The 25,396-nt window shown below is 42.5% G+C and overlaps 1 protein-coding gene across 1 annotated transcript in view; it reads right to left on the bottom strand.

Annotated features, from left to right (window-relative positions):
• The window catches only part of Armc3 (armadillo repeat containing 3), a 95,312-nt gene that overhangs the window by 26,394 nt on the left and 43,522 nt on the right, over positions 1-25,396 (bottom strand). The window contains exons 9-11 of the mRNA XM_026782867.1: positions 20,631-20,783; positions 20,444-20,549; positions 1,097-1,346 (exon numbers count right to left, since the gene is read on the bottom strand). Of these exons, the coding sequence (XP_026638668.1) occupies positions 1,097-1,346; positions 20,444-20,549; positions 20,631-20,783 (509 nt within the window). The remainder of the gene's footprint in view (positions 1-1,096; positions 1,347-20,443; positions 20,550-20,630; positions 20,784-25,396) is intronic.

The following is a 25,396-nucleotide window of genomic DNA, read 5'->3' as shown; positions in this document are numbered from 1 at the left end:
CATCCATGCATCACCACACAGAAATCACTGGTGCATTTGAAGCATGGTATGCTTAGGAAGCTAATTTTCTGACCATATTTATTTCTGGGTATAAAGCAAGATAGAAATCTAATGTGTGTGTTTTTTGGCAGAGAGCTAACTTATTAATTCCTCCATCCATTTATTTTCTCATTCATTTAACATCTATTCATTAAAGAGGCATTATGAATGTCAGGTGTGGAGGCCCACATCTATAGTCCCAGTTCTCAGAGGGTAGAGGGGGAAAGGGTGATGAGCTCCAGGCCAGAGGCTAGCCCTGGTTATATAGTGAGATCCTGAAGATAAATAATACATAAATAAACATTATGTATCATGTATATAGTAATTACTTGGACAATGGTCAGAAGATTCCATTCCTTTCCCCAAAGCTTGAAGGGGTTTATAATTTTTCCTTTAAGAACCATAAAAAGTAGAGTAGGAAGACAAGGAGAGACATGGGGTGGGGAACGGTTCCGCCAAACTGAAGGGCTGGAAAAAAAAAACTGGTAAAGGTGGTAGAGCTGGTTTTGAATGGGAAGAGGAATTTACCAGGTAGATAAAAAGGCAGACCACCTTTCCATGCAGAGAAACGGAGGAGGCAAAATAAGAGAGCACATTCACATGGGCTTGCAGACAGCGGGTGTATCTGTATTGTGATATTCTAGGAAAAGCTGTTGCTTGGGCCGTTGGGCAGCAGTTGTGAGTCACACGGGGTTTTTGTACATAAAGATCATTCTTACCTCTGTGACTTTGCAATGGTGTAAGGAGGGTCACAGGCTAAAGAGCCAGTATGGGGAGGGAAGGCAGGAAAGAATCTTCTACAGTGTCCCAGGCTAAACAGACCCTCTGCAAGTGCGGGATAGCATGGGCACAGCCCTGTCGCTTCTCATCAGATCACCACCATCCAACACAGTACTGGCACTGAGTAGTAGGAAAATAAATACCCAGAGGCCAGCTGGATGCCCCCGTAAATGGGTAGGAAGAAACGGTGCCAATAGGAATGAGAGCAGTTAGAGAGGATTAGGTAGTGGTCTGAGCAGATGGAATGACTCCAAGCCACGTGCCGGTTCAGCCTCACCTCATTGCGGGCCTCCACATCACAGGCAGTGGCAGCCACGGTGAGCGCCGCCGTGCTCTGCACCACTGTGTTCGTGGAATGCAGCGGGCCCAGCAGCGCGTGCATCACTTCATGGCTCTGGATGACCGAGCGCAGAGGTTCCTGGATGGCCATGTTGGTAAGCACGGTGGCAGCATTGGCGATGGCTCCGTCCCGCTTGCTCGACAGGATGTTTATCAGCGGGTCGATGGCGTCGGCTTCTGCAGCTGCACTGTGCACAGCAGGGAGAAAGGATTGCTATTCTATCAGTTCAAGACAGTAACAGAGGAGTTTGTAACCGAGTTCACTCCAACAAGCCCAGAGACGATTTTAGAGACAGGATGGTTTGTTGTGCACTGAACCCAGAATGGGGTGCTAGTGATGTAAGTGCTTTCTGGGGAAAATTAATGAAATCAAATCATCATTTCTTTGGGTTGCAGAAAAATACATGACTAAAACCTTTCAGGTCTCTTAAATCCTAGGTGTTTGTTCGCTTATTTTTCCTCAGTGAAGATGAAAACTGGGAGTCACCTGGGAAGAGTTTCAGTGAGGTGTCGTCCTGATTTGGTTGCATGTCTTTGGGGCATTTTTTTTGGGGGGGGTCATCCTGATTCTGATAATTGGGTTGAAAAAACTTCATCACTATGGGTGGCACCATTTCCTAGGCATGGGATTCTGAACTGTCCCAGTGTGGGAAGCCAGCTGAGCACTAACACCCATGTCTAAGTCATAGCTGTCTGCCCTCGGCTGTGGCTATGACCTGACTGGTGACTTCAGATTCTGCCTTCACTTCCCCACAGCTGATGAACTGCAACTCCTCATACTTGACAAAGGAGTCATGCATTTTGACCAAGACATGCTTGTGATGGTTAAAGATAAAAACATTCAATAGGAGGGGCCGCACTGTGTTAAGTGCCTGAAAAATAACCCATGTAATAAGATTTAAGGAGCACAGTGGCCCTAAAGGACCCACAGGGGCAAACCTGCCAGGGCTGACATCTCAGTTATGGGGACAGCAAGGAGTTCAAGGCCTGTCTGGAATACGAAGTAAGTTCAAATTTAACCTTGGCTACCTGGTGAGCCAGTCTCAAAGGAAAAAGGAAAACAGGCAAAGGGGTCAGGAAAAGTAGCTTCCTGGTAGAGTGCTTACCTAGCACATTCGTGGCTTTAGGTTCAATTCCACTAACACAAAATCACGTTAGCAACAAATATTCACCTAAATCATATTAGTAGAAGTCACCGAGACAACAAAACAACATCATCCCATACATTCAATAACAAACATCTCAAATTTGAACACCCTGAACTTATATTGGATGTCTTCTTTTTCCTTTAGGATAGTAGAAAAACTGAAGAAAAAAGTAAATTTGTCTAGTTTAGCCACCAGTGTCCCCATGTATTTGATTTGGTAACATCATCTAGATTTGTTTACTAAGAGGGATGACCTGTGTCCTCAAAGACAAAAGTTATGACAATTGTCCTGTCCATCACAGAGCAGATGACAAGTGAAATCTAAGTAGGGAGCCCAGTGGTCTCCGGGGAGAGCAGGCGGTGATGACCATGTAAAGGAGTTCAGACAGAGAGAGGACAAAGCCCGGGTTAATGATGGGCTGGCAGGCTTGACCCTCAGGTCCGCTTGCCTGCATCTTTGACTAATTAGGCCCGTCCCTCCAACATACTTGTTGCCCTCAAGGAGAAGGTGATACCCAGTTTCATTTCCATGTTGCTGCTTGCTCTTAGGATACAGTTGACCCTTCCTATGACATCTTTCATTCTTTAGAACGATGTCACCAAAGTTGACTTGTATAAACATGCTGGAAGGCCCACATCGGAGCACAGTAGCTGGGGAGTCAATGTTTAGTTTCATTTCCTTAGGATAATTCTTAAGTGATCATTTGTTTTTATAAATAAGGAAGATTTTACACTTGATCTTAGTTTAAGAGCTGAAAACCAAGCAATAAGAATAAATTAGAACTTACATATTTATCAGGAATTTTTTGTTTTTTGCTGATGTAATTTTTAGAGTTCACATACTGAATTTTAAGAAACTTTCTGTAGCTTGTGTGTCTCTGTGTGCACATGCCAGGAATAGAACTCACGCTTTCCCACAAAACTACCTCCCAACCCCTGGAAGTTCAACTTCAGTGTAATTTTTCTAGCTGACAAACGTTGAAATCTTTTCAAAACTCCTCTTCTTTTGAGTAATTTTTTGACACTGGCAACCCAGCTCCTCATGTCAAATGCTTCAAATCTATAACCACTACAAGTATACCTTGCCTAAGACACAAGATTCCTTTGTCAAGTTGTAGGGATTTTTATTCTTGGAAAATTAAAAGAGCACATATAATTTTGTTTATTTATTTATTTAGCTATTTAGTTAGTTAGTTAGTTTCTCATGATAACAAGAAACTAAGAAATGGGGGGGGGGTTTAGAGAGACAGCTTAGTACTTAGGAACACTTACTACTTGCTTACTAGTTACTTGCAAAGGACTTGGTTCAATGGCTCAAAACCACCTGTAACTCCAATTCCAGGAGACTGAATGTCCTCTTCTAGTCTCCGAGAACCAGACATTCAAGTGGTACACAGAAACACAAGCAGGCAAAACACCAAACACAAAAAATCAAATGAAATAAAAATAATATAAAAGACTCAGCTTATATTTCGAAAGAAGAAGAGGAAGAGGAAGAAAAGGAGGAGGATGAGCAGAAGCAAGAGGAAAAGAATGAAACTAAGAAATAGCAGGTCAAGACTGAGGATTTCCATAAGGAATCCTGAGTTCTTGGTCCTTGTGCTCGGAGTTGGCATTTTATGGTAAAGACGTGCTTTGCCTTGGTTAGTGGACGGCTGCCTTCTGCTCTTTTCATGCTCTTTATGAAGACAATAAAAGAAGTCCATAAAAACATAGCTGCTTAAAAAGCCCAAGTTCCTGGTACACAGAGGAAGATAACTTTTCCTGCCCTGAGCAGAACAGCCTCCCAGAAATAAAGTAAGCTCTCGTCCCTGGGAAGAAAGGTACACAGTGGACCTCCACCCTCTGCCTCTAGTTTATCTTCTGTGTAACTCTAGAAACAATCACTAAAATGAGTTTGTAGCAGAACACCAAACCCTTGTTGTCTAAAAACAAATTACAGAGATAGAAATAAAATGCAGGATTTGTATATTAAAAAAGTTACATTCATCATATTTCTTTCAAACTCATGATATAGTTTTGCTTTTTCCTGTTTTTCATGTGGACATCCAGAGACCAAAGGCTGTCGTATTTTAAAACCATGTTTCAGCTTCTTTAGTAACAGCTTTACCCGAGTGAGAGAGACAGAAGTCACACTGCTGGATTAGGGGATCTGAAATTACAGGGCCATATGTCACTGCAGTAGTTGGGAAATATTTTCTGATATTTACTATCATTCATTGCCATCCAGTTGGAGTTTACTCAAATGAGTTTAAGTGTAAATTTAAAAGAAAACAAGTTAACAACAAATATGGAGATGAATAAAAACATCTGTGTGTTTGTGTGCAGAGCCGAGGTGCAGTCTCACCGCTCAGTGCGTTCACCCCAACCAGGCCCTGCCTATACCGCCCACTGCCGCAATTTCTCACCTTCACCCCTTCCTTTCTTCATTCTCCAGCTAAATCCAACCTGACCCCCTCTCATGTGGATTAGCACCACTACAGAAAGAAGGTCCACGCATTCAAATCGTCCTTGACTTACAGTTTAAGTTGGGATTTTTCAGAAGTTCCAGACATTCCATCGAATTCATACTACAGGTTTTCAATTGGAACATTCTTGCCAGGTTGGCAATATATCAACATATGCCATAATCCATTCCTTCCCATTCCCTGCCCACCTCCTCCCTACTCTACAGTGTGCTGTATCATGAGGCTATGATGTCAGGTAGATTAGGAGTATAAACGGCATTTGGGCTTAATTTCAGTTTTCAATGGATTTACGGAATTATAAGCCCATCACGACACAGGGAACATCAATCAGTAAGTCCTAGTATGTCTCACACTTTTTCAACCCTTTCTCTATCTTTATCTATTATCTCTAATGCAAGGATTTTAAATTATAATCGTACTGCCTACTCCAGACTTTCCTGGTTTCCCATTGCCAGGATAAAGCCCGGATCACGGCACAGCTTCCAAAGCTCTGGACACCTGTCTCTGTCTCCCTCTGTTGCTCCGAGCCCACTCCTCCCCTGTCCCTGCTGCTGGGTGTCCCCTCAGCACACTTCCCACTTCTGGCATCCTTCTCTTTTGGATAATCCCTTTTCAGTTTGGCACAAGTGGCTTTTCTTCAAGAAAGGGTTTCTAGATGCCTCAGTTCTTTTTTAAAACTTGAAGTTGAACCTTTATTAAATGTACGCATTTCTTTTTGTTCAGAAAACTATGTTTTGTCACAAACATTCACAATCCAACACAGCAAAATATAATTATTTCACAACATTTGTCAAGGAATTCAGCAGATTTTCACTGCAGTTCCCAAAGCAATCAAATAAAAAACAAACAAACAAAGATCCAAACAAAACAACAGCCAAAAACAACAAAAAATGGCTACTAGATTTCACTAAGGAAAAAATTCCATTATACCCATGGCATCAACTGCTGGCTTGCAATGCTATTTCCCAGTATTTGCTCACAATGATGTTCCCTTTGCCCTAAACACCCTTCCCCATCCCTCCTGCATTCTGCCTGAAGAACTGCATCTCCTCTGATAGCGGTTCAGCTGCTCTGTGCTGTCCTGGTGTGACCTCTCTCTCAATCACCCCCTTCCCTGCTGGGCCTACTGTCTACTACAGACTTCTTAGAGTCGGTTTGCCTCTTATTTGATTTGTATCTCCAGTTTTGGGGAGACCAAACTATTTTTAACGCCTTGGATTAACTCAGGGTAGTGAAGAAAACTTTTGGGTGTGTTGAGAAAGGACAAAGAGGGAGCTAACAATGGGCAATGTCCACTTTCTTTGTCTAGGTTGACCTTGATGGAGGTCAGTCCATCCAATCCTCACCACAGTGCTCTTTTACATTGAGACAGCTTTTAGATGAGGGTCAGTAAAGGACTTTTACATTTTAAACAAAGCATATCTTAGGAACCTGCTCATTCCTTATATCTGGGGAGTTGCTGTCTTTGCAATTCTGAGTGTGCCACAAAGCTGCACCATTGGTTCTGGAATTGGATCTTTCTGCTGGTTTGAGAGTCATGTTCAACAGATCTGTAATGACTGGTTACATGAATCAAGGGTGACCTTGGGCACTCTGGAAATCTGTTTAACAGAGCCCACATACAGGGTAAAATGTGGAACCTGGTGGAACAGATGGTAATGTTGGCAATAAGAACCTTGTTTGTTAACAGTGATTACAACCATTCCCATCAGCATGACTTTTCATATGTCTTCGAGTTTTGTCACACCAAGGAGGACATATTGGCACAGCCAGGCTTCAGTGGCACACTCTGCACGGCTTAGGAGAACACCTGTAGCTATGCCAGCTGACAGGAGACCTGTGCAGGTAAAGCCCAGCACCCACTGACCAGTAGGCAGTGGGACATCTCCTGGTTACCACAGCCAGAGCTAGAATACAGAGGGCAGAAGTCCTGACTCTCTCTTTCTGTTCCTCATGGCTTTTAATGATCCAAAAACTGTGGTGTTGGGCTGGAGAGATGGCTCGGCTGCTAAAGGCGAAGCTTGAAACCAAAAGACAGAAAGTGTAATACAATGTTTCAGAGTTGAGAACAGAGATCACCTGGTGGTCGCTCTCAGCTTCAGAATGCTGGCACACACACCCAAACTGCAGCTGCACACCAAGGCTGACAAAACCAGCCCAGAAGAGTTCTTCTTTTAAATAATGTTTAAAGAACCCTTGGCTCTAAAGGGGGAAATCACAATTGTAGGCATATGCTTAAAATGAAATATTTTAAAGTAGAAGATGATTATTATAAGGTAAATGCTAGCCACAAATACAGATGCAATAAAATACTCAGAAATATGGGAATGAAAACTGTTTGTATGGTAATGATCTGCCTTGGCTGTTGCTCTGAGGCTTCAAGAATGTTCTTTTCTTACAGCTTCTCTGACATTAAGGTTTCCATGCAATCTATGAAGAACTATGTTTACAAGTTCTTCACATAGTTCTATGAGGAGCTATGCAATCAAGTGTGCTAGCCCAGCACGTCCACAGACATCCCAAATTGTTTTTGTTACAGATCTGGAGGTAGTCGATCAAAGTCCAAGGGAATCAAATGTCATTTTCTTACACACAGTGACGAGGGGTATTTATTGACCTATCTAGTCGATCACAATTCTTCACTTCCCTACATGTCCGCTGCCCTCTCAAAAGCTGGGTGGCTCTGCAGTAATTAGCTACCCACCACGGGAGAGAACAAGTTCTTCATTTCACACGGTTGCCTCGGCTCCTAATAAAATAAGAATGATGGCCAAGGTGTTTGGCTGCTCAGAATAAATGGTTTTGCAGTTATCAAGTGTTTCTGCTTCCCCTGGAAACTGGTTTGTAATATCAGTAAATGACATGGAATAGCATTCCACGGTAATTAAAGATATCATTTTCTTTTCTTAATAAGGACACTGGATATTCTAACATGACTGAAAAAATGCAAATCAGCAGCACTGAGCTATGTCCTCTTCCTTGGATAGTTAGCTCCATGCAGGTCCCTGGGACCCCTCTTAAGACCTCAGGGTCGTGTTTCTCTTTATGACACATGATGTTTTGCTTTAGTTACAGTTGGAAATTAGTCTTTTAAGACAACTGCTGTGCTAATGCTCACTTGCAATCCTGGCACTTGGGAGGCTAACACAGTAGGATTGGGATAGCCTGGGCTACTTGCCATGCTCTCAAAATTAAAATATAATAGTTTTGTGTTGACATCTCCCAGAGGCAAGCTCAAGGAATACAGGTCCCCAGGACCTTTGACTCCATTCCTATCGTATCTCTATGGCTGGAGCAGCACCTTACACAGAAAGCACTGGGAGAAAGCAGGGATGTGATCATGAAAGAATCCACCTAAGATCAAAGGTGCATAGATAAATGACAACACGTCATAAGAGAGGGGCAGTTCCTCAAGACCCTATTGGAAGATATTTCTGCAGAGAAGAGACTATTGGAAGAGATGGAATACCTGACGAACCGAGTGGTTCAGAGGTCCAAACCAGTGCGCAATCTACAGTCCAGCTATTATTTTCTAGCTGAGGAAGAACCAATCCAGATAGACAGAAAGTGTTCATCTGTTCGCTTGCTTGAAGCCTTGTTTCCTATAGACCAGGTCACTTCAGCTCACTATGTAGTCAAAGAAGACCTTACGCTCCCAATACCCCCTCCCCACCTTTCGGTGCTGGGATCACAGCCACACGCCATCCTGTCCAGATATCAGTGTTTCAAGCATTACAATCTTTTCAGAAGACAATATTTTCTGTGACTGGCCTCCCTCTCCAAGAAAAGCAAATGTGGAGTCTGCTTGCTTCATTTTGATGTTGTTCAAGGAATGAGAGAGGAGGAGAGGCAGGGAAGATGGGGGGGGGAGAGAGGAGAGAGAGAGAGAGAGAGAGAGAGAGAGAGAGAGAGAGAGAGAGAGAGAGAGAGAGAAGCAAAGGAGTCTGGGGAGAAAGATGGAGGGAGAGCAAAGAGAAGGGAAAGAAAGGGACTGGAGACACAGACTGAGTTCTGCATAAAGGACAAGAGCCTCCCACACCCGCTCGGCGACAGACATGGTGGAGACACCGTGGAGACAAGCTGCCAGAGTGGGGAGAAGGACGGTGGCTCCAGGGAAGACCGGCAGACTGTGGTCTCCGGGCAAGTGTCCTGCCCACTACCTGGGGTAACCCGGGGAAGTGTCGTGCCTCTACTCTCTCATGAACACATGACAGTGACAAGGACAGTCCTTCACACATATGATTGCTGTCAGATCCAAAGATACACTCCACTGGGGTACTTGGCTTAACACCTGCCCATGACTGTCAGCTCCCAACAGCAGCAGAATATCCATTAGCCACTGGCAGGCGGATTTTTGTAGATCACGGGAAAATAAGACCACATTTCAGCCCGTGTATGTGACAAGGAAACCTTCATTTTTCAGACAACTTTTCAGCTAGCCAAAATACATCAGCGGGACTAGAAAAGAGGCTGCTTCTTCACGATCAGACCAGAGCCTTTCCACAGAGGGACAGTTAATCAGCGGTAAGGGACTATTTCCGAGTGGAGAAAAACCATGGGGAATTATTAATATGAAAAGTCAAGGGTGACTACAAACTAACGTATAGCTTTAAATAGGATTCAAATTAAAAGAGAAATAATCTAAGCCTATCCAATCTGTTTGATAATTTTCTGTGTAAGTCAGTAATGCCAGAAACCAGAGAGTACCAGCAACTTTAAAATGTTATGCAAATATCAGCTCTGCTCTGCAGGTAATAAAAGCAGCGCGGATAATTTTCTAATTGAACATTTTATGAGATTCATTGAGCCTCACAAAACTGGTAGCTAATCAAATTCAAATTGTTTGTCAAGGTCTGGCAAGCATCCGCCAACGCAAAGCATGTGGGGGGAACCCAGCGGTTTTATTGAAAACTGAGTTTTTCAGTCTCGGTACTTTTAACTTCAGTATGACTTTTCCCCAGCCAATATAAGCAAAGTAATGACAAGATTCTACCATGTGGACAGGAATAGGGAGCTAAGGGTAGACCAGAGAAACAGCCACTCGGTAAATTTGGACAAAAGGAATACAGGAATAATTAATTCATAAACATACCATGAAGATTTTTTCTGTTTTATCACTTAGATACAAAGCACTTTTTACTTTATTTATCATAAACATGTCTGCGCCACGGCATGTGTGTGCAGGTCAGAGGGCAACCCTTGAGCGTCCTATCTCTGCTTCCACTAGGTCAGACCTGGGCACTGAACTCAGGATATGGGGGCTTAGTGACAAGTGTCTTTACCTACTGTCCAATCGTGGGGGCTCTTAAAGGACTTCTAAATTACCAAGCTCTTTGAAATATCATCACTAATTTAAAAAACGTTCTCCAAACAAAACCAGCCCTCCTAAACCAGCTCAATTTGTGTCACATGTCACTTATATTGGGAGACTGCCAAGCTTCTAGAATTTTACAACAAATTTACACAAAAATTTTAAATAATCTTTTCTATTACAATGGGATTCATTAGTGTCTATTGCTCAAACATGCTGCGTTTGTCCCCTTGATAACACAGCACGACTGAAGAAATTCAGTCACCGCTAGAAAAAAAAAAGGTGTCAAAACATTTTGAAATGATTGCACCTCAGAAAGGGACAAAGACAGACAAAAACATCTGCTAGCCGTGTAGTTAGCAGTAAAATACTATCACAATGAAATGCTTTCCAGATCACAATCTTTTAATAATGTTCCAAAAATATTATTTTAGACTCACCAGAGTGTTTCAAATTAAATTAGTGTGTGTTTCATTAAAACACAGAGCGAGAGATCCGTTTTTGCCCCTCCCCCAACTTCCTCCTGAGTCGCCACTAGGGGGCAGTAGGAAGACGCGGTTCCTGCCGCTGTGGGTGAAGGGAAATCACACAGAAAACCTATTTCTTCAGAACGCTACGCGACAAAGACAATAACTGCGCGGCTTGGGCTCTAGGTCCGACCCACACATCAAACCTATGCGCTGAGTTTGCGCCTTTCATGGGTCATTTCGATGGCCAATGTTTCTTTAAGTGTTTTGAGTCCCGAGATTACTTATCCTAAGTGAATCTGAGTGTTGCGGAGAAGTGGGTCTAGTGGCAATTCTCAAAGGACGACAGCACACAAACGCAGTGTCCCTGCCTGCAAGGGATGCCGAGGGAGAAGAAAAGGCGTGGCGTGTGGCCTCTTTAACAGACGTGTTTTGTTGCATTCTTGTCTTCAAAATAACCGGTCATTGCTCTCTCTGTTACCGCCATCATTCTACAATAAAATATTGGCTGCTCTAAGGATAACCAGTCCCACATCTACAAGTTAAAGACATAACAAGAAACGGTAAAATAAATAAACACAGCATATTATATTAACAGCCCACCTCCAGCTTTATTTAATTGGGTAATAATTTTTTAACCTTAAACACATACACCCTTTAGGCCAGAGATAATTCCTGCTTCAGCTTAGCCCGTCCCTGACTATATGACAGGACTGTCACATCGCATGGTCACTAAGTGAGTCCTGGCTTGTCTTGAGACATACTGATGAGGTACTGGCTTTTGCAATAGTATATGAAAAGACTATACTGGGGATGCACCTAAATATTTTTCTCCACATATTATATCGTTCTCTTAGACAAGATAGCAAATAATCTTCATGAACATTAAAGTGGTGTTGCCTGTCTTCCCCCAGCTTTATCTAAATTTAAGATTTTTTTCTTTATTTCTATATTAGTCAAAAGAAATTTTAAGCCAATACTACAAAACGACCAGCCATTCATCCTGACATGGATAGACAGCTGAAGCTGTCTGAACGTTAACAAAGCACTCTCTCACGTACATCCATGAAATGTGGTCACTCTAGCCCTGCCTTACCCATCACCAGCTCCTGTGTCCCAGCCAGAGCTCACACAAAAGCAAAACTCCCCCCAGAGACGAGCTTGCCTCTGCTATTTCCAAGGCTTGAGCTGGCCTGACATCTAATCAATGTATTATTTTTTTAAGTGACTAGTCTATATGCGGCAGTTCAGAATTTCTGGAGTTGCTGCTCGTGTGGACAGTGGAGAAGCTGTACAATAAGCTGAAATTTTCACAGGAGGATGGGGACGAAGAGGTTTAAAAACTCCTTTAAAATTCTCTTTAAGGAGAAAAGGTGGGGTGTCTATGAAGAGTCAAGGCCAGTGTGGTTGAAGTGTGTTGTCTGTGAACAATCAAGCCTTGGTTATCAGTTTTCATCTCTTAGGTATTAAAATGATTGTAGTTTTTGCTTTCTATATCCATTCACTGCTATTTGCTAAAATTATATATTTTTTAAAAAATGGTATCACTTTAAGATGCCCAACCAACATTTATACTTACTTTCAAATCTCCACGGTTTATCAAAGGGGTAAATTTAGTTAGCAGTGCAAACGGAAATGAAGGGTACCAAATCCTTTCTGTTCTCAGGGCAACTCCAAAAACTCTACTTCTGATGGAATCCAACAGATGACAGTGACATTATAAATTGTTTAAAATATCCTCATTACATATAGAACCAGCCACTCAGAAGGACGTCAACTACAAATCATCCTCTCTGCACTTGGATAAATTATTTAAAAAATTGAAATGATTAATTGGGTAGAAAAGTACAGAGTAAATAAAACATGAAATTCAACTGAAGATATTTCCTATGTCCAAAAATTAATAGCTTCTCATTTCCAAAAATCATTACACACAGGACTGTCAAGTAGATTAGCAGCACGCCAAGAAAGGCAGCTGTGACGAGCGAACCGGGGGCTACCTGTTCCCGCTGCTGCTTCAGCTCCGTTTCCGCCCTCTCTTCCAGCTGGGCTTGTTTCCACCTCTCCTATTTTCTCCTTTCACCTCTTAACCGGTGACTCTGGCGGTTCTCGCCTTTAACTCTCAGCTGAGCGCTTTGATTCTGTTTGTAGCTTCTCACTCATTAACCTTTATTCGCAGAAAACAAAGGACTGAAGGCAAGACCAGAAAGCTTGGGGAGGGAAGACACTATTGACCTGGGGTGGCCTCTGGGATCCAAGTGATGCTTTCCCTGGACATGACAACCTTTGGGGGCCGCTTCGGTTTGCTTGGTGGTAAAGAGCTCTCTAAGCAGGTACTGATTTTCTATGAGGCATGCGTATCCACACATTTAATGCCTCCACGAACAAGTCAACAGTTGGTAATACTCTTAAGTAAAACAACGAAAATGTACGTAGCATAATTTGTTTCTATATAATTTTATTACATCAAGATACACAAACAACTTATATTTATGTAGGCAAACTAAGCCCATTTTATTGCTTATTAAAATAGTCACTACATCTTCTTTACTTGACCCAAAAGAGTTATCAACCAAAACTCGATATAGGAAGAGAGAAATGTCTTTACTTTAGTATTTACTGGTATTTTAATATCAGTGAATCTTGTCAAACTGAAATTTAAAAAAAAAGGTCTATGTAAATCAATGCCCATCTGATTATTTTGACTATGACTCTGTTTTTAAACGTGTGTTTAACTGCCACCCTTTTAAAAATCACCAGTATACAACACAGAACCAAAATTGCTAAACAAGCTTTACAACACACAAATCTGTAGACTATAAGTAGCAAGAGACTAGAAGAACGTGTTTGCTTTCCTTCTATTTAAGGAATTAAAGTGTGCTTCAGACACCACTAGTCACTGCTTGCATGTTTCAGATAAAGTGTGTAATTGTACTAGTGAGAAATCTTGCCATGAGTCCTGCTCAAGTTGGATCTAACAAGTTAGTAGCATTGCTCCAGGGAGGACATAGGAAGTGCCTCTTTCCAGTTCTGTCTTCATACAATGCCATATTCACCTCCTCCCGTCTACCTGTCTCTCTTTCTCGTGTGGGGGTGTGGGTGTGGGTGTGTTTTCTCTCTTTCTCGTGTGGGTGTGTTTTCACTCAAACCTTTTAAAAATGAAAACTAACCAAACAACTCTGTATGCACATTTAGATTTTAGGTGGTAGCTTAGACTTTAAATCTCCTTCCTTAGAATTTGCCTCAAGTTCTGGTGGAATCACAGGAACTAGGAACAAAAACCAGGAGAAGTACATTCAAAATGCTGATTTCCTATGATTAGCAAATGATGTTCTCAGAAGACTCGTGAAAGCAGACAAAGTCCATTCAAGCCAAGTGTTCTATTTCAAATACTCAATACTGCACATAACATTTGGTGGGGAAGATTTGTGCATGTGCGTGTGTGTGTGTGTGTGTGTGTGTGTGTGTGTGTGTGTGTGTAAAATCTAAGTTCATACTCTCTCTTGGCAATGCAATACAAGGTATAGGATGCCCATAAGGAAAAGGAGGGCTGGTCTAGTTTAATTTTACTTAAATGTATTCTTTGTCCAGAGTCTAGTAATGTTTTCTTTTCAGTACAATACCCACTTTCTCTAGAAGGCTGTTCCTGGGAGCCAGATTGGTTAAAGACTAGGGAAGTCAGAGAGGAACTACCCAGAGTTTTAAAGGGACCCCTTTTAATGTGCTAATAGTTGTGTCTAAAATCCTGATTTTTTCTTTATCATCTGTCACCTTTGCAAACAAACCACATGAAACATGACAAAACAAACAAATGTCTTGGATTTGTATGTAAAACAAAGATTACTTCTAGTTTCAAACTCCCATATTTTAGTAGTGTTCCATTTAATCTCTTACAAAAAGAGAAGACAAAAAGGGAGTTCAAATACAGTCTTAAATTATTCTTTTGCCTTGGTTTGTTTTTAAGGTTTTTTAACTATACACCCATCACATCCCAGTTTCAAAGCCGCTCCCTGACTTGTCTTGTTCGTGGACGTTTCCAAGATGACCTCCTGTATTTCGTTTCAACAGCTTCTGGTATAGAAACCCCAGGCTCTTCTGTTAAAGGACTGGGGGCTGGCTGCCGCTGGCTCCCCCTTCCAATATTCTCCAGTAATCCTCTGGAGCCATTTCTTCCAGTTCGCCATCTTCATCTTCATTCGGAGCCGCTCCTACTCCAAGTCTGGACGTTGGCATAGGCTTACTTGACCCAAGTCTGACGGAGACAGCAGATGTCTCCTTTAGCGTTCAACTGTCATGGTAAATATCAGTTTGGAGATCTTGGTGGGATTTTCTGGAGACAGATCACTCTTCAACCCTCCCCAGCCCCGACTGGAACTTCTCTCGCTTCCTGGTCCACCCAGAAATATTTTTCAGTGGGTTTCATCTTCTTAGGGTCCTCCAGCAGCCTCAGTTTACCTGTTTTCGCAACTGCCACTTCCCCATCACACTAAACTTTCCGTTTCTCACTTTGGGTGACATTTTCATTTTTGTTTTTTAAATCTCACCCCCTCTCCCACCTCCACCCCATGTGTGGGACAATGTTGTTCTAGATACTTGGGATACAGAGAAAGACTGCCCCCTCCACAGATCTAGTGATAGTGGGAGACACTATAAACAGCAATCAAGCTAACAGGCTAGCCACACAGGATGGGAGGCAGAGCGTGAATGAGGGTGGGCAGTGGATAGTAGTGTTTCAATTGCACTGGTAGCGGTGGTGGAAAGCTTTCCCAAGGGGATTTGAACAGTGACTTTGCTTTCTAGAAAAACATTCTAGGCAAGAGGACTGTGAGTTCAAAACGCTCCAGGAAATATACTCTTGGAAGTGGAAGGGACTTCTAGAACCTATTTTATGGCCTATTTTACTCTTGGTTGTTTTCTGCAACAATGTTTTAATTTGTAAGTGTGTTATTGAAGTAAGCTACAATCTCATTTACGAGAACTTGGCAGGTGGGCTAGACAGGGCCTCTGAGAAGCACACCCTCCTTTATGGCTTGCATATAAAATTGGATAAGGCTAGTTACTTGGCACCCAGGCTTCTGATTCACAGAACAAAAGGGATTTCAAGGGAATTTTGGCAGGGAAGAAGTTAAGAAGTCAGCCAGACAGGTCCAAGCAGAAACTGAAGATGAATGAATGCAGCCTTCCAACAAAGGGCCCAGAGAAACTCTGGAAACCCTGGGAGACCATTCCCCCAGAATCTGCACTCAGTGGGGCTGAATGGCCTTCATGCCCCCTAAGGGTTAAGGGAAAACAGCTCTTCTGAGAAGTTCAGTCTCGGATTCAACCAGGCTCTCACCTTCTGGCCCTACCCCCACCCCAACCCACTATGGCCTCAGTAGCCTGGTAAACACAAGGGGAGAATGGGAGCAATTTAGAATTGGCTCAGAGGTTAAGAGCATTGCCTGCTCTACCAAAGGTCCTGAGTTCAATTCTCAGCAACCACATGGGACCATCCATAATTGGCTTCTGGACTGTAGCACTACATGCAAGTAGAATGTTGTGCACATAATAAATAAATAAGTCTTTTTTTTTTTTTTTAAAAAAAAGAATCTTTCCATTCAAATTCATTGCAAACTGTTTAAAGTGTTATTCTGTGAAGAAAGAAAGGCTGAACGGTCTAGAAAGCTTGAGCATCCCTGAAGCCACATTCCCAGAGACCATTGACCAGCAGTCCTGGAGCCCTTCAGGGGTTTCAAACCTTCCACAAAGGGGCCTGGATGGGCTTGGTATTTGCTGTTGAGAAAGTCTCCCATCTACAAATCACTGCTAAAGGTAAATGTGTTTTCATGTGAGATACGAGACACATGGTAGCCTGAGATCAAATATATTAGATGAAAAATTGATTTATAGATAGCTTATAAAATTCCATTTTTAGATCATAAAAATTTGAATGAAAAAGCATTTATCCTTTTTGCAAAAAGAGTCACTGCCAAGTATAGTTCTCCTGGCTATTTCTTCTTTCTTCTTTCCTTTTCCTCCTCCTCCCTTTCCTCCTCCTCCTCTCTCCTCTTTCTTCTCCCTTTTCCTTCTCCTTTTCTTTTTCTTGTTTGGCATCATTTAATTTAATTGAATTAATTTCATTTTACCCATACATCACTCAGGTTGCAAAACAAGCCTCTAACTCCAGAAGATGCCCCGAATTTGAGGATAGATAACGAAGTGCTCAGCCCTAGCTGAGATACCTACCCCAGCAGAGGCTCAGGACGCATCTCACAAGAGGGCACAGAAATCATGGAAGACATGGAGAATGGGAAGAACATGGAACACTGTCCTCTGGGTATGATAGCGCTGCTGCACATGTGAGCCCATAGGAGCTGTGGTTATTGGCACAAAATCGTGATGATTAAGAATTCTAGCATGGAGGAAGAAGGGGCTTCTGAGGCAGTAGCTGAGGAACAGTTCATGACTGATGGAGAGAGAGAATCAGTTACTTTTCTTTGGGGGAGGGTGGCCTTTGGTAGGTTGTCCATGCCCCGGCGGATGACCCTGCACGCATTCCCGGAGTGGCAGCACTAAGTGTGGCTCAGGGGACAGAAAGACAGTTAAAGCTGGAAAAGGAGGGGTGGGTGTGGGTGCCATCCTGGAAAGAATTGGATAGGGAGAGTAGTGGTGGATATGACCAGGATACATTGTATTTCAAAAATAAGTAAAAATTATTATTTTAAAAAAGAATTAGAAATTCACTTTAGGCGCATCAAAAGGTGCCTATAGGAGAAAGGACTCATCAAGACACACCCACAGTGCTTATAGAGACTCCAGGGCCTTGTTACTAATTAGGTTGGAAACGGGTAAGTGGGTAAGTGTTCCAACAGCTCTCAAATGCACCTGGATTCAGCGCTGGCTTTGCCCCTTCCTTCACGATGAGCCACAGAAAGCAATTAGAAAAACAAACTCAGCCACCCCAGCAGTGGAATGGCTCATGCTGGAAGAGTCTCTGTGAAATAGCTTGCTTTGAAAAAGAGAATTCTGTGGACCCCAGGAAAGCCAGGTTTATGCTAACTGGTGTTTAACCACAATCAACGGAGAAAACATTTTCTATTAAAAATAACCAATCACATTTGCTGTCACTTCTGTTGAATTTGACTTTATAATCATCGAGTTATTAGCATTCTAGAAGGATCTCCAAGTTGGCTGGCTTCCCTGATTTGGGTTGACTATAAGATCTTTCTGATTCTAGTTTTCAGCATCTGGCACAAATATACCAAGACTGACTCACTCCAAAAACTATTTATTTTAGGCCTGGGGAGTTGGCTCAGCAGTTGAGAGCACTTGTTACTCTTACTCTCACAGAGGACTGTGGTGTGATCCCCAGCACCACACCACAGCCAGCAGCTCCAATCTCAGGGGGCCCAAAGCCCTCTTTTGACCTTGGAAGGTCATGAATGTGGCTATGCACACATATGTGCACTCAAAACACTCAAACATCTAAAATGATAAATACATCAATCTTAAAAATATTTACTTTCAAAAATATTTTTAGATTAAAAAAAAAAAACCAAAAGTGAGACTATACAGATCTCTCTCAAAGAGCACCCGTGAAGGCCTTTCCAAACACAAGCGAAAAAAGGTGGAAGGAACGAAGGACACTCCTGAGAGGTGAGAGAATCTGGTTGTAGCAGACAAGTCCCTGAGAGGACCAGCTGCCTCCAACCTCCTTGGGTTTATGCAGAACTGTGAACTCACAGGGGCCAGACTCAGATCAAGGCAGGCATACACTCTGGAGGAGGGCATACACTCTGGAGGTCTGTTAATAGCATTTCGGATAATACGTAGATACAAGCATATGACAGAGAGATTTTAATGTCACTGATAAAACTTCCTGAAATGGTAGAGCTGCTGTCTTTAAACTGTTGCTTCCTGGGTCAGAGGCACCCTAAAAGCCAGCACTTGGGTGGAAAGAGTGATGCCGCTGACTCCAAAAGCCATGCCGACTGCCTCTGACAGAGGAGCGCCCTTGGTGTTGGCGGCTTTCACAGGGCATAACTAGTGTAGTTAGTCACTCCACTAACAATTTATAAAATGCTCACATGGGAGTAGAGAAAGAGGAAGAATAGTCAAGAAAAAGGCTCTGTGAGGGGAAAAGGAGAACATGCTTCAAGTTAGAAAGGGAACTTTAGCCAGAACATCACACACACAAAAGGATGAGAAATAGTTGTTAGCTTGCATACTAAGTGAGATGCATGGAAGGGAAAGGATTTTCTTATTTTTGAAAGTTGGGTTCAGGAAATCCCTCTCTTGCAAGACTGTATCACCTTCTGTGGAGAAAGGAGCATGGCCTTTGGTATCTGACAGACCTGGGCTCAGTCTCCAGCTCAGCTATTTACACATAGGTGAACCCTGGCAAGTCAGCTAAGATTGCAGAGTTTTGTCTCATTACTGATGGACTACTTTAGGTAACTAATTTTAAAAATGATTACAAAACACATTCCATGGTGTGGTATTCCTGGTATGGGAGGTCCTTCTATTTATTTGTTGCTTTTATTGGTTAATGAATAAAGCTGCTTTTGGCCAATGGCTTTAATAGAGTAAAGTCAGGTGGGGAACCTAAACTGAATGCTGAGAGAAAGAAGGTGGAGTAAGAGCTGCCACAGGAGACAGACACCTCCATTGGAGCCCACTGAAACTTTGCCAGTAGGCCATAGCCTCGTGATGATGTACTGATTAATAGAGATGGGTTAGTTTAGAATATAAGAGCTATCTAGAAATATGCTTAAGCTATTGGTCAAACAGTATTGTAATTAATACAGATTTCTGTGTGATTATTTCTGGAGTCTGGGCGGCCTCCACCAACAGTGTTCATAATCAGAAGGCATCTCCTCCCCTACCCTCCTTCCTTTGTGTTCATTAGAGAAATGCTCCCATTTTCTCTAATGTTTACATCCTTTCAAAATGGATCTTGAGACTCTTTAACATTTACCTATCGTTTTTAATAATGTTGTCAAGGATATTTCTAGCATTGCTTACTTTCATTTGCATCGGAACTGAAAGCTGTATGAGTTAGTGGAGGGGCTGTGGAAATGGTTCGGTCAGTCAAGCGCTTGCTGCACACACATGAGGTCCTGAGTCCGGATCCCTGCACCTATGAAAAGTATCAGGATCGGTTGCACATGCCTGTAATCCTAGCACTGGGGAAAAGGAGCAAGGATGATCCCTGGAGCCCACTGACTTGCTAAGCTTGCTGAATTGGTGAGCTTCATGTTCAGTGGGAGACTGTCTCCAGAATGAAGGGAATTTGGGCTTTGAGATATGGTACAGAGGTTAAGAGCATTGGCTGTTCTTCCAAAGGATCCAGGCTTGATTTCTGGCACCTACGTGGCTGCTCACAAGAGTCCGTCACTCCAGTTCTAGGGCATCCAATTCCCTCTCCTGGCCTTTGTGGGTACAGAGTGCACACATGGTACACAGATACACAGACAGACAAATATCCATACACATAAAATAGTAAAAATAAAACCAAGTGAAAATGGTAGAGAATGATGCCTGGACTCTGTATGCATCTGTACACATGGACATGTAAACACACACACATGCTCACACACGCGCGTGCACACACACACACATGCTCGCACACGCACACCCCCCCCCACAGAGGAGCAGGTACTCACAAACTCAAGGATCTAACTTGACAAATGGGTATAATGGTTTGAAGTTTCTCAACAAAATCCAATAGTCCCAATTTGGGGGGGGGGGGTGAAATAGGCCAATCAGAAACTACTTTCATAAGAGACCCTGAGGAATAATGAAAGTCAGATTACATATGTGTGTGTGTGTGTGTGTGTGTGTGTGTGTGTGTGTGTGATCTTAAAAGTCAACTGTCACAGCTGGGGCAGGGCAGTGACATCCCTGTACTTACTTGGCGTTCGCAGGGCTGCTGGTGGTAAGATTTGCCAGGGCCAGGGCAGCTGCCTCTCTCACTTCCTCATTGTCACTTCTGAGCAGCTGAACTATCTGTGGAATCCCTGCAGAGAAACGAGTGTAAGCCGTGAGTTCAAACCCAGGGCACAGTAACCTTCAAACATGGTGGTCCCCGGTTTCCTCACCCTGGGTGTTGAAAAAATCTTTGCTGCTGGAATTCTCGCTCATGGCTGAAATAGCTTGGGAAGCGGCAATCTTGGTTCCTTCGCTGTCCGATCCCAGGAGGGTCACCAGGCATTTTTCAACCTCTTGTTCGTGAAAAATTTTTCTATTTTCCGCTTTCATAAACCAAAAGGAAGAGCATGTCAGAATTTTCTGGTAAAACTTGATGGAAGCCATCGCAAATTTTAATGTTCAAGCCTAAGCTAAACTGAATGTGTACCTAGCTAAGATTCAGAACACAGCCAGGACACAAAGGGGATGACCAGCGCCACACTTACTCCGTGTTCCCCCATCTGCTGGGTTCCAGTACTGTGGTAGGGAGCTGTGTGTGGTAGGATACACACTTTCAGAATTCATAAGCACTTAACACTCTTCACAAGCTGATTCAGCTCTCAGTGTTCACACCGGCTCTGCCCCCACTAAGTATGGAAGCTCCAGTCCCTGATATTGTTTTAAATATAAAACACACTATTAAGACGCCTACAATGTATGGATCAGAGAACCGGATACTCAAGACTCCAGGAGAAGAGCAGCAAGGAGGAAGAAGAAGTGAATAGTGACCTATCGTCCTGCCTCTCCTCACTGCCCATCAAAAACTGCAAGTCTTTCCCCCAGTAACTGGACAAGCTCAAATAGCAAAGGCTACAGAAATCACTTGAATTATCAGACATAATATAACAATGTTAGAATAATTTTTTCTTTTGAAAGCACTAAGGATTCTATGTCCACATCATGCTATTCACCCCCTTATAAAATATTAAATTTCAAATCAATGTGTGTGCGCGCACGTGTGTGTGTGTGAGATGCTGGGGGCAGAAGCTTAGGGCCCTGGACCGACTAAGCAAGTGGTCTGTCATGAGACTTCCCCAGCCTGAAAAGCAAAGTGATTTTTGTTTGCCTTTGTCCTTTAAACATTTTTTCTCTTGTCCTAGTTCTTTCTTTTAAATAAATGCCAATCTTATAGTATACTGAAGGAAATACCTTGCCAATTTAAATTGAAACATCAAACCAGAACATTAAATTTAGAATACTAAGGTTATTTTTGTGTTTTGCTCATTCTAAAATTTAAAAAATTTCATGTTCTATTTAATTCTAAACTTACTACTATTTAAGAGTCTGAAAATATGCTAAAAACTGGGTTCAGCGGCTCCAGAAGCTGTTGCGGGGAAGAACAGGCTGCGAGATAATTCCTTGTTGAGTTACATTTGGTTTCTTTAAAGTATTTGCTGTGGGTTTGAGTCTTTACTCATTGGGGTTGTAAAGCCTGAAAAACACAATCGTGATGAAGTCAGTTCTCATGGCCAGTGCACAGACTGTGTGACTCTGCAGTCTGAGAACATTAACATAAGAGAAGGATCTGCTACCCCGAACACTGATGATAATTTAATTACAATCTGTACATGGAATTAATTAATTAATTAGATGTGTTTTAATTAAATTTTTCCCCAGCAATATTTTCAAAAACAAACTCTAATGGGGTCTCCATTGATAAGGTTAAGGCCCACTTTCTCCTTCTCTCTAACAATGAACGTCCCAATGCTCTCCTCTGTAGCAGCAGCGTTCAGTCAGGTTTGCAAGGACTTTCTGGCCTCAGCTCATCCATCCCAGTAACTGACCTAGGCAGGTAACCAATCAGGAGCCACGTCCTGGGAACCCATCAGTCCTATGCTTCTTCCTCGGTTGGCTTCAGGCTGGTCAGAATGGTGGCGGTAGAGTTTCATTAAAAAGCCTCAGTTAATAACATCGAAAGTATGTGGCTTCTAATGTATTTTTAAATGCATGAAGTCCTTATTAGTTTACAAAAAAAAAAAATACTGAAGATTTTTCCAGAGACTGACAACATTTTTTTTTTAAGAAAAAAAATTACTTAGTTGTATCGTTAAGCTTTCCCTGGTGGCTCTGAATCAAGTCCTAAACAGAACACTCAGCACGGATTCTATCAGGAAAATCTAGCAAGATACAGCAGTAATTAATGTGAAAAGATCAACTTTGGGGCACATAATTGTTGCATTCAAAAAACTCAGTATATATGTAAAAACTTGAAAGATTAAAAAAATAATTTAAGTAAATACTTTGGGCAATTAGATTTTTACAAAATAATTTAAATAAAGACTGTGGGCAATTAGTTTCTCAACCCTGCTGGGAATGTTCTCAAAATCCAGCTGTGTTCACCAAACCTCAAGAGTGCTGATTGCAGTGTGGCTAGAATAGATTTAAGAGATAAATTAACATATTAACCAAGTACTTTCACTGAATCTCTATGCCAAGTATTTGTGTTTTAATTATGCAGATAATAAAGACGCTAGACAGTTATGTACTAATAGAGTAACGCCCTTTGAAAATAGCACTCAGTGTGCTCACAAAGCAGGGTGAGGCGAAGAGCTGAAGACAATTGGCCTATAAACGCTTGTCCTAAAGCTTGTCCTTGCTTGTTCTCAGGATTGGCCATTGTCCCACCTTTGCTGCCTGCTGAGATGTTAGCACCAACCCATAAAACTCTCTGTGGCAATTAACACCTTCCCACCTTCCGACTGGTACCAGGTCAAAGGCAGCGTGTTGACCCTGCTTCCCACTGTGGGAAGTGCAAGTCAAAACTTTAAAAATGGCTGTCATTTGTTTGCATGTCTCAACTGTTTTGGACAAACAATGAAAACACACTTATCTAGAAAAAAAAACATTTTAATGATAGAAAATAAAGTAAAACCACACTACAAATTAATACCGGTAGTAGCTTTGTTATTTCTCAGATAATAAGGACTAATATCTGTCCAGACTTATGGCACTTTCTAACTAGAGAAACATTTAAATTTCTACCTAATGGTTTACTTTCAACATGGAAAATACTAGGAGATAATGTTGTTAATCCTTGTTATGTTTGAGGGTTCACCAGTATAGCTAATACAATAATGCATGTCTAATGAATCCGGCAGCAAACGGTCAAACCGTTCACAAATTAATATGAAAAACAGACAAGAAATATAGGTAGGGTGTGGAAAGAAAATGGCCTACTGTTAAGCACATAGGGAGAGGTGACTTGGGGCTGTGGGCAAGTAGACAGAATTAATAACCCAGCAAGCGACAAAGGCACCATTCAGTTCTCTAGCAGGGGCCCAGGAAGGTTGACCCTGGCCCACTATTGCTTAGACTGAATGGTTCTGCCAACCTGTGACTAAACTGGCACCCTGGAAGCAGAGATTGGAACAGCCTGTGTGTTCCATCAGAAGAGAGTTCACTCTCGTGGATTTATTAAGACAGAAAGAGAGGAAGTCCATGAAATCATCTCTTTTTCTAGGTGTTGAGAACCAAGAGTGAAGGTTTCAGGTCAGATTTCTCCTAGTCTGAGAAAATCAAAGCCCTGGATTTGAAGAACCACAGCTTTCCAGTGTCCCTGTAGTCATCAAAGGCATAATTGACTCAGGGAGAACATGCCAGAAAGGTGTATAGCTAACAACTACCCGCCTACTGGGGCATGGCCTCATAACTATTTACCTGGATGCAAAAGCATCCTCTCTTCCTCTCTGCTTTTCCTCCTGGACCCCGGTTTTGCTGGTTCGGTTTGTTTGGATCTCATCTTTATCCATCGTTCAAGCAGAGAATCCTGATTTGTAAGTTTTATCTATTAATAAATACCTGTATATTTCTTAGTTCTGAGCTAGTGTGGGATTCCTTTTATTAAGTGCCAGATCAAGAAAGGACAAAGGGAAATTACCAGGCAAATAAGTAGAATTGTAAATATTTAACCCTTAAAGCTGGGAGTATAGCTCAAGTCTAGAGCACTGGCCTAGTATGTTCAAGAGAGTGGTTTGATCCCCAGAACTAGGAAAGAGAGCTCAAGTTTTTTCAAGACAAAAAATTTCAAGAGTTGAGACCAGGAAGGAGGATGCTGATAGAGTTGTGATGTACGGGAATACTCCACTAAGTGATGTTAGGGGAGATGGAACACCACCCATCCAGAAATGGACACTCTGCTGGGCAGTGGAGGTTGATCCTCATGCTTGCCTAGTGTTCCATAATAGCAGGGTCAGATTATTTGAGTTCATGCACAGTCTTTAAAATTTATCATAGCAGAGATCTACAAAGGGCTCATGCAGGAAACTAGGCGTGTATTTAAAGCAGAACGGGCTCTACAGGCTTAAATGACCCAAAAGCACATTTGTCTAAAGTCTCAGGGTTTGGACCATGGTTCAGTGGATAAAGTGCTTGCCCCACAAGCCTGACGACTTGAGTTCAGATCCCCAGAGCACACAGGAAGGCAGACGCTGGACAACTGTGTACTGATAGAGTAACACCCTTTGAAAACAACACTCATTGTGCTCACATAGAGACATGTGGCTCAGAGCCCAAACCACCTCGCATGGAAGGCTTGTCCTTGCCCGTTTTCTGGGATGGCCATTGTATCTCACAGGTCTCTGCAATCCCAGCACATCCCTTTGAGTGGATGGGAAGAGAAGGTCAGGGACTCTTCAGAAGCTCTCAGGCCAGCTAGCCTAGTGCACACAGCAGCAAACAGCAGGAAAGGCCTTTTCTTAAACAAGGGAGGAGAGGATCAACACCTGAGACTGTGCGTTTACCTCCACAATGCTCCACAATACACATATACTAGTATATGCACATGTGTGCACACACATACACACAGATACACACATAGACTCACACATGCATATGTACACACATACATACAGATACACACATAGACACACACATGCATATGCACATGTGTGCACACACA

Source organism: Microtus ochrogaster, chromosome 16, assembly GCF_000317375.1.
Source record: "Microtus ochrogaster isolate Prairie Vole_2 chromosome 16, MicOch1.0, whole genome shotgun sequence".
Taxonomy (NCBI): domain Eukaryota; kingdom Metazoa; phylum Chordata; class Mammalia; order Rodentia; family Cricetidae; genus Microtus; species Microtus ochrogaster.
Note: the sequence above shows the minus strand (reverse complement) of the source record. Positions and strands in the feature narration are given on the sequence as shown.